General features: G+C 43.7%; 2 protein-coding genes across 2 annotated transcripts; both read right to left on the reverse strand.

Annotated features, from left to right (window-relative positions):
• Positions 1–2038: 2038 nt before the first annotated feature.
• LOC125516644 (uncharacterized) lies at positions 2039–5717 on the reverse strand. The gene is made up of 2 exons (XM_087526933.1): positions 3568–5717; positions 2039–2171 (listed from the first exon to the last, which is right to left on the reverse strand). The coding sequence occupies exons 1-2, from the start codon at positions 4186–4188 to the stop codon at positions 2067–2069; spliced, it is 726 nt and encodes a 241-aa protein (XP_087383059.1). The 5' UTR covers positions 4189–5717; the 3' UTR covers positions 2039–2066.
• A 171-nt stretch (positions 5718–5888) lies between these two features.
• On the reverse strand, positions 5889–9435 carry LOC125517051 (F-box/LRR-repeat protein At2g43260-like). Its single transcript, XM_048682270.2, has 3 exons — positions 9163–9435; positions 7678–8837; positions 5889–6242 (listed from the first exon to the last, which is right to left on the reverse strand). Exons 2-3 carry the CDS (start codon positions 8809–8811, stop codon positions 6087–6089), a joined length of 1290 nt encoding a protein of 429 aa, XP_048538227.2. The 5' UTR covers positions 8812–8837; positions 9163–9435; the 3' UTR covers positions 5889–6086.
• Between the last annotated feature and the right edge of the window lie 409 nt (positions 9436–9844).

Consider the following 9844-nt stretch of genomic DNA (forward strand, 5'->3'; position numbering starts at 1 on the left):
GTCGGCGACCTCTGCCTCGAGGCGCTCCCTCGCCTCTTGGTCCTACCGGGCCATCGTCGCGCTCACCACCCCCGGCTCCGGTGGGACAAGGTGGACCAGTGATGTCCTGAAGGGGAAGTTCAGGTAGGCGGGGGGCGCCGTGGTACTGGACTTGCCACTAGTCGTACTCCATGACCGCGAGCTCCGCCGTGTGGAACGACCCGATCCACTTCCGTTGGTGGGCCTCACGGTCGGTGATCTCCGCCACCCACGTCCCCCACAAGCAATGTCGGACGCCGATGTAGGTCCTCGTTGACGACCGCGACGAAGTAAGCTCCAGGAAATCCTTGAATCGGGTGGGGACGGGCCGATTGGGCGAGCGGCGGCAACGCGAGGATGCGCCAGCGGACGACGACCTGCGGATGTGGCGGCGCGGATCCATGCTGCGGATCGGTGACGAGGACCTCAGGCCACCGCGTCCGGCCATTGGTAGGAGAGGCGGCAGCGGGGAAGGGCGAGGGACCCGCCGGCGGCAGGGCGAGGGGAGAAGAGGAGGCAGAGGAGCGTAAGAGAGAGAGAGGGAGAGAAGTTTTACTCGGCAGCCGAGCGGTGGAGTAAAAATAGATTTGCGGCCACCGAGTAAATTTTTTATTCCGCTAACATGTATTGGGTATCGGTTAGGTCCCAATTAGAAAAGTAAAACCGCATTTTTACTCTTCTAATCGGTTATAAGGGACCGGTTAGAAATGGCAGGCCTGGGGCGTGGCCATGAAATCCTTCGGTGCCTACAGCTACGGTTGCTACTGTTGGAATTGTTCACGCTGCAGTATTGAGGCTGGCCAACGCATGGCTCATTCCTGGCGATGCAGCTGGTAATGTGTTTGAGTGTGTCGTTGATTTTATCATCTATTTTATATTTGTTTGATATCTTCTATGTTTTTTCATTTTCCATTTTGTTTGTCCTCGGTCGTGGTGTTCCACCAAGAAAATTCTCTGCAATCTTCTCTTTTGGTGGTCTCTTTATTTTATTTTAGATGGATGTATATATGTTGAATATGAGAAAGTTTTCAAGTAGGCTGTGAGGATTTGTTTGATTTTGGTTTAGGCCTGATGTGCATGATTTCTCATGGTGTATCTTGTCAGTTCATTTATATATTTGATTCCAGTGAGTGTGTATTATGGATTTATGGATGCAGAGGACTAGTCCATGGAGGGGAACGTTTGGAACCACATGTATGTGCACCCGTTTAAAAAAAAGTTATTGTAAAAATGGTTGAAAAATCATGAATTTTTTGGCAACAAACTTGCTCACGCGTTACACTCGTCTAAATTTCCTTTCCAAGTAATGACTCTTGTAGTATTGTTGGTGAAAAAAACAAAATTAACACTATATTACAGTTCCCCGCAAAAAAAGCACTATATTAGAGTTACTGTTCACTCCATATTGTCCTTTAAACTTTATTTTGTTAGCCGAGATTTTTTTGGTGATTTTTTTCTTAGTCAAATTTTTTATAGTAGGTCAAGTTTGTTCGAAAAAAGCTTCAAAGATTTTTTACCTTTTCCTGAATTGCAAAAAAAAATATCCCTTATCAGGTTCATCACGGTATTTTCCACTAGTCCGTACACTACTTTGGAACAAAGTCAAAAACAAACAACGAAAGCCTGACTTGCGCGGCCGGCTAGATCGGCTTGTTCCAACCATTATAGGCGACGCTAGGCTCGCACTTTGGAAGAGAGCAGCGCCAGATTACTCCACGGGTTCCAGATTTTTCGTTCCACATGGCTTCACTCTTCTCCAAGTCCTCAATGGTAAATTCATATATTGCATCAGGAAATCACAAGATGAATCATATTTTCTTCCGTACCAGACATAAATATATGTTTCAAAACAAGCTCCATCAAGAAAAGACTCACAACAGCGTTCTCCAAAATCCAACCAGGGAAACATTTGAAAACTAAATTTGTTGGATCATACTTGAAATTGTCTATTTGAAAACTAAACCGCCGCCTTCCAAATGCAAAAATGGTGTGCGCTGCATACACACCTAGAGCCAATATGGGCCATGGCGAAAAGATGCCCGGGAAGTTCAACATAACCATGCATATGCACGCAACATACAATCTTCACAGGTGTCAGAATATTTATCGGCTTCAAGGGTGAAATAGCAGCGGCAGGTAGTGCATCGTTCAGCCTGTAACAAAAAAGGGGTGCATCAGATCTTCAGTCAAACCCAGAGATATAGTAATACCAAAATGATCCTAGATGTGGATGTCACAACCTACCACACTACAGTTCTGAGCCAATTCAAAATATATTGTGAAAATCAGTACTCATCATTCATTCTTGATATTTCATTATCAATCACTACACATTATCCATTCTTGATATTTCATTATCAATCTCCCAATCTAGCATGGCTGGCAGTTTACTTAAATTAATTGGGACAGAAAAGTATGCACTTCCTCTATCCGGGTTTATGAGGCCTAATATGTATTTCGAGATTTACTTTGACCATTAGTTAGACCAATAATATGTGGTATGTATGCCACAAAAAGTATACCATTGAATTTTGAAAGAAGTTTCCAATGGTATAATCTTCAAGTCATACATTTCATATAATATTGATGGTCAAAGTAAAGCCTTGGCACGGGTTCAAGTCCTGGAAACAGCCTTTACAAAAATGTAGGGAAAGCAGGAGCTACATGCACCTGGCCGCCACTTTATTGATGGTCAAAGTAAATCTCAGAATATGCATTCAGCCTTACAGACCCGAAAGGGTGGAGTATGTGTACGTGTCACTAACTGGAAAGAAGAATACACAAACTAGATGACCATAAAATGTAGATAACCTGTCAATCTATAAATTAACCAACGACATATAAATAGGACGAGCAGCCACAAAAGTAAACTGCACAAATCTGAACATCGGTGCTGTAGGTAGGTTTGTAGCGACCATGGCAAATCAGATCCTTGATTTTTTTTTATTCTATATTTGAGTGCTATGACACACATCGACAGACGGACACTTCTTACATGTGATACTCTCACTGGTGGATCTTTGAATAAGACCCACTTCTCAAAAAGATCCATCATATAGTCAGCATTCTAAATTTATCAATGTGACCATAATTTCCATTCTAAAAAGAAGGGATTATAATCTGCAATTGCCAAAAACTGAACAACTTGACAACAACAACAACAACAACAAAGCCTTTAGTCCCAAACAAGTTGGGGTAGGCTCTTGACACTACAATAAAAATCTGAATATGGAATAAGTACCATCAATCAGACCTAATAACCATTATATGATACCTACAAATACATATAAATCAATTTGAAGGGCATAGAATCGATTGAAAAACATGACCACAAATAAATGGAAAAATCCGTATGCTAATGTTGTGCGTCACACCTATGACACTGCAACAACTGTTTTTCCTAAAAATGCAGCTATAATTCTTTAACCCACAGGTGTTCCCCACATCACCTAGAAAATTATCTCCAAGATACAATGATGAAAGCAAATAATAGTAAGGACAGTACAAACATACATACATAATTCCAAAGTATATGAGGATAACACTCACCTCAGAAGTGAACGTGCTCTCTGAAGACAATAGACTTCCAGTGTAAGTACCAACAGATGAGGATTTCCTCATCCCACAATCGGTGTAAGTCTTGGTAACTGGATTATACAATCTTAGCAATCCTGGTGCAGAGATGACTATCCTCCCATCATTTAGAATGTCCACTGGTTGAGCAAAGAGATTTTCACGTTGGCGATCTATGCTGTACCTTTTATTCCAGAGACATTTCTCAATATCCATCAAAAACCACAAGTCCCAAGGGCAATAATATTCAGGATCATGTGCCATAACTAAGAACCCATCCAAACATACCAGCGATAGCCCCATGGCTAGACTAACGTAACTGGACCTGCCATCACTGTCCTCAACAAAGCTGCGCACTGGCATTGGACCTTTGACAATCCCCATCCACTCCTCTGTCTCAAGGTTGAACAAAGCCATGCTACCCGGTTCGACATGGTCGCCAGAAAATGTGGGACGTCGAAATTCCAGCAAGAAGTAGACAACTCCTTTGACAGCGACACTTTTGTCACGGTTACTTGCGATAGGGGCCGGAGGGCCCTGTTTGCCCCTCCATCTTGCATGGCGACCATCATCAAGGGTGATGACCTCACAGAGCATCGGGCTCGACTCGCTATCGGAATTGTCGATGCTGACACAGCGTATAGCCTTGTACTCTCCCGTGGAGCCAACCAGTCCAAAGTCAAATGATTGTGGCTATCCGCTTAACGACATGGCCAGACAAGTCCATAATCTCAATGGTGCCTCCTCTTTGATACAATTCACTGGTACATGTGACAACTAGTGGCCCAGGGTGGCGGGACTTGTGCGCTGCAACGAAGAAGAACTTCTGACGTTGAATTCCCGCTTCTCGTACTTCACCTTCGCCGTCCCAAACAATATAATTTCCAGCTTAATATCATCAATGATAAACTATACAGGCCTGCTCAATGATATACGTAGACAATACTCACCCCCCTCGTCCGATTTTTCTGGCTCCGACACTGTGTGTCCTCCACCCCATTGCAAATAGTGCAGATATTTGAATAAGCCATACGACCATGCATCCGCACTTACCCTGTGGGGATGGAATCTCATGCCAAACACCAGACGAAGTTTCTCAATTTTGATGAGACATTGGACTTTCAAAGCTTGCACCTATGTTTTCTGGTTGTATGTACTTTCTCCATCCTAAAATAAGTGTTTCAATTTTATACTACTAAATTTAGTATAAAATTGTACTAAATTTAAGACACGGGGAGTACATCCCAAGCTCCTTCCCTTCCCTCAAGCCAATCCAGCCTTCTGCGTTTGGAGCCAACCAACATTTTATAAGCTGACTGGACTGAAAAAATCCATCCGATCATAGTGCCATGCCCAGCAATCTTCCCTGTCGACCAAACTCAATGGGATATTCAGCACCACATGTGCATCTATAGCCTGCATGTGCTCCATTACTAACTCCCTATTCCAACTCCTCTCAGCATGAGTAATAAGCTCCGCCACTTTGCTCTGGAGGATTGACCGAACGGGGTGCACAAGTCTCAACATATTATCCCCTGGAATCCAATTGCCATTCCATATGTTAGTGCCTTCACCATTACCACTTCTCCGGATTAGACCTTGTTTAAGCACTTCTTTCCCTTCGTGCACAACACTCCACACCTAAGAAGGGTGGCTCCCCACTTCCGCCTCTAAAAAGTAGTAGATGGGAAATAAACAGATTTCAAGGTACGAGCACCAGGAGAACGTGGGTCTTGGATCATCCTCCACGCCTGTTTTGCAACCATTGCCAAGTTATGGATTTGAGCGTCTGAAACCAAGTCCTCCCATATATTTTGGCATAGACCAAGTCCTCCCATATATTTTGGCATAGTGAGGTCATCCCATGAGACCCACGCCGTTTTTCTCTTCCCATTCTTACTTCCCCACCAAAACTTCCTTTACATTGTGTCAATTTGCTGGCAGAAGCCACATGACAAGACACTTCTCCATTGATCCATGAACCCTCTCCCACAATCTATCTTTTATGTATTTGATCGAAGGAACCATTCTTAAGACTTCCAGACATCAGAGAGCAAACCTAAGTATCTCTTTTAAAGACTCATTAGGAACATCAAGAATGATTTTGATTTGCTCTCTCATTCCTCCCGAGCATCCCTTACCAAAGAAAGTGACGCTAGTCGAGTTCATACACTACTCTCGAACAAGGTCAATAACAGAAGAAAAATAAAAATAGATCTGACTTGTGTGGCTACATCGGCTTGTTCCGAGGTTTGAGATGTTTGTTCCACATGGATTCACTCTTTTCTAATCCAGAATGGTAATCGATCCATATTGACATCGCGTTTGGAAATCACACAATCAAGCTTATTTTCTTCCGTACCAAATATAAATATATGTTCCAAAATAAGTTTCATCAATCATAAAAAGAACATACAAACAACAATGTTCTCTGAAAAAACAACTAGGCTGACATTTGAAAACTGATTTTGTTGGACCATACTTGAAATTGTCTATCAGTTGGTAATTCCTGAAAGTGTGTCCAGTTGAGCGCAGCCTTCCAGACGCTGCAATAAAAGCAAGGCTTGATGCAACATACAGTCTTCACAGAGTGCATAAGGTTCGATGGCTTCAAGGGTGCCATAGCAGCCACAGACAGTGCAACGTTCAGCCTGCAAGAGGAAAGGGACGCATCAGATCTTCACTCAAAACCCAAGATATATACTGCCAGTGCCAAAATGATTCTGTAGTGCTGAATGGGGGAATGAATCATGGCTAGCAATTGCTCAATTCTCTCACTTGTTTAATAACATATGAATAGTTGAGTACTATGTAAAAATACAGCATGAGGAAATAATAAGCAAGGGGTAACAACATGAGTAGGCAATTTACCAATCTAACATGGCTGGCAATTTATTTAAATTCATTGGAGAAAATATGCATGTGTATGTACCGCTAAGAATAGACAACTCTCCAGATAAGAAAAGGAGGCGTACACAAACTAGATGACCATAAAATATACTCCCTCTGTTCCATAATGTAGTGCGTATAGATTTTTTTGAAAAGTCAGATTTTGAAAACTTTGACCAAGTTATTAGAGATAACTATTTATATCTACAATACCAAATATATAAAGTATGAAAGTTCATCTTATAATGAATCTAATGATATAAAGCCAACCACGCACTGGAGCTAAATGGCGCGGTGTTCGATTCCTCACGAGAGCGATTTTTAACTCCGCCTATGTTGTCTCAACATAATCGGTCCCAAGCCCGGGTAAAGGAGGAGGGTTGTGATAGGCTTGGCGAGCCAACATCAAAACTCAGCCACTCTTATGGAGATGAAAACCAAAAGATTTTGTTGTTGTATTCTAGATGTAAATGTTTTTCTCCACAAATTTGGTCAAAGTTTGTGATGCTTGACTTTTCAAAAAATCTATATGCACTACATTATGGAACAGAGGAAGTAGGTCACATGTCATCAATCTATAATAGAATTGACCATCAAAATCTGAATAGGAGCAGCCACAAAAGTAAACTGCACAAGTCTGAACACTGGTGCTGTCAGTACGTGTGTGGCGACCATTGCAAATCAGACCCTTAATTTTCTTGATTTTTTTCTTTTATACTAGGAGTGCTTTGACACACGTCTCCAGACAAGCACTTCTTACATGTGATATTTATCACTGGTAAATCTTTGAATAAAAGTTAAGGAAGCTTCAGCAATCTAAATTTATCAATGCGGCCACTATTTCCGTTCTTAAAAAGAAAAGGATCGTAATCTGCGGTTGCCCAAAACTGAACAGCTTGACAACTTCTACAATAAAAAGCTAACTGTAGAACAAATATCGTCAATCAGACCTAATGACCATCATTTTCTTTACTACAAATACATACAAATCAATTTGAAGGGCATAAAATAGATTGAAAAACATGACCACACTATCAAAACTGTTTACTGTAAATACACCTGTAATTCTTTAATCCCACAGATGTTCCCTACGCTGCCTAAAAAAATTATCTCTAAGATACAAGAATAGAAGCAAATAATAGTAAGGACAGGCCAAACATGCGTACATAATTGCAAGTGTATGAGGACAACACTCACCTCAGAAGTGAAAGTGCTCTCTGAAGACAATAGACTTCCAGTGTAAGTACCAACAAATGTGGAATTTCTCATCTCAAAATCAGTGAAAGTCTTGGTAATTGGATTGTAGAGCCTTAGCCGTCCTGGTGCAGAGAGGACTATCCGCCCATCACTTAGAATTTCTAAGGGTTGAGCAAAGAGAATTTCATGCTGGCCATCTATGCTGTACCTTTTATTCCAGAGAGATTCCTCAGCATCCATCAAAAACCACAAGTCCAAAGAGCTATATTCAGGATTGTGTGCCATAACTAAGAACCCATCCAAGCATACCAGCGATAGCTCCATGAATAGACTAAAGTAACCGCCATTGCGCACTGGCATTGGACCTTGAACAATCCCCATCCACTCCTCTGTCTCAAGGTTGAACAAAGCCATGCTACCATGTTCGACATGGTCCCCAGAAAATGTGGGACGTCGAAATTCCAACAAGAAATAGACGACTCCGTTGACAACGACACTTTTGTTACGGTTACTTGCGACAGGGGCCGGAGGGCCCTGTTTGCCCCTCCACCTTGCATGGCGACCATCATCAAGGGTGATGACCTCACAGAGCATCGGGCTGGACTCACTCTCGGAATCATCAATGCTGACACAGCGTATAGCCTTGTACTCTCCCGTGGAGCCAACCTGTCCAAAGTCAAATGATTGTGGGAAGAAATGTTTCACATGTGCATGCTCCTTTGCACAGCGACTGGGCAATGCAAAAGTATCCCCCGTGGCAGGGTTGATCACATGGCGGGTCGAACGATGCTCATTTCTGGCGACACAAATAAGGTCCAGGTGGCGTGTGCATTCCAACCGGGCATTCTCCATGCTGGTGGCTATCCGCTTAACGACATGGCCAGACAAGTCCATAATCTCAATGGTGCCTCCTCTTTGACACAATTCACTGGTACATGTGACAACTAGTGGCCCAGGGTGGCGGGACTTGTGCGCTGCAACGAAGAGCGGATCTGAGAGGAGGGACCTCCAGGATCGGCTGACTGCTCGGAAGAGGCATAGCGTCTTTGCCGGGAGGCGCACGAGGATGTGACGCAGCATGTCTTCAGGCAGCACGCCATTGCTGGATGCGGCGACGCGCACCTTCTGCGGCATCACTGAGGGCAGGCGTCACAGTTTGCCTGCAACAACAACAACAACAACAACAACAGGGGAGTACGCTTATCATGTTGCTCAATAATCTGGCGAGAATAGGCGAGCAAGAACACACAAATATGCACAATAGAGACAACAGGTTCGCATCAAGTGGGGATTATATTTTCGATTTTCATTCTACTATATTGCATTGCCCTTGCCTATGATTACGAGGCTACGAAATTAGAAGGTGCAAGCTGATTAAGACCTAAAGCTAAGCCTAGCAAATCATCTATTACTTGGTGAGGCCCCATAGATAGGGGTTTGAGCGGTGACAAGGGGACGGCCAGGAAAAGAGGGAGGGGTTGTTACCACGTCGACGACGCTGGTGAGGTGCGCGGGCGCGCGGCCGGAACGGATGGATGGCGGCGAGATCGGAGGCGGCGCGGGAGCAGTGGCGAGTGGAGACTGGCGTAGCCTAGTCACGGGGGCCGACGCTGGTGAGGTGCGCGGGCGTGCGGCCGGAGGAGGGGTGGATGCCGACGAGGCCGGAGGCAAAGCGGAAGCGGTGGCGACTGGCGAGCGGAGAGAGGAGACTGCCGTCGCCGGCCGACTCGACTGGGCTGCTGGTAGCCCAAAGTAGTCGCCAGGGCTCACCTGAATCTTTTTCGGGTCGCTGCAGTACTGGGCCGACACAGTGCTGTAGCATCATTTTGCACTGTTTTGCCTTTTTCTGTTTTTTTCCTTCAGTTTCTTTTGTTGGTTTTTTAAATTTTCCCTCGGTTTTCGGTGTTTCTTTCTCGATTTTTACTGTGTCCTACTGTTTTGCAATGGTTTCTTCTTTTTCTTTACTTTTTCTCTTTTCATTTTTCTTTCTTGGTATTCTCTTTGTTTTTTCCTTCACCATTTTTAGTATCCACTACAAATCTGACGGCAGATTTTTTTAGCATGGCAAATCAAACGTTTTTCATGGCAATTTATGTTTGCTGAGGATGGCAATTTTAATTGGCGAGCAGAAATCTACCTTAGTTTATTTTTTTGCCGGGAAATTGCC

Source organism: Triticum urartu, chromosome 6A (assembly GCF_056163025.1).
Source record: "Triticum urartu cultivar PI428250 chromosome 6A, HENAU_Tu73, whole genome shotgun sequence".
NCBI classification, from domain to species: domain Eukaryota; kingdom Viridiplantae; phylum Streptophyta; class Magnoliopsida; order Poales; family Poaceae; genus Triticum; species Triticum urartu.

Bases quoted from the DNA above. Each gene is read 5' to 3' on its own strand.
- LOC125516644 (XM_087526933.1), bottom strand. From the start codon at position 4,188: ATGCTCTGTGAGGTCATCACCCTTGATGATGGTCGCCATGCAAGATGG. The intron at 2,172-3,567 runs GTGAGTGTTATC...TTTTTGTTACAG, and splicing joins AGAGCACGTTCACTTCTGAG to GCTGAACGATGCACTACCTG.
- LOC125517051 (XM_048682270.2), bottom strand. From the start codon at position 8,811: ATGCCGCAGAAGGTGCGCGTCGCCGCATCCAGCAATGGCGTGCTGCCT. The intron at 6,243-7,677 runs GTGAGTGTTGTC...TTCCTCTTGCAG, and splicing joins AGAGCACTTTCACTTCTGAG to GCTGAACGTTGCACTGTCTG.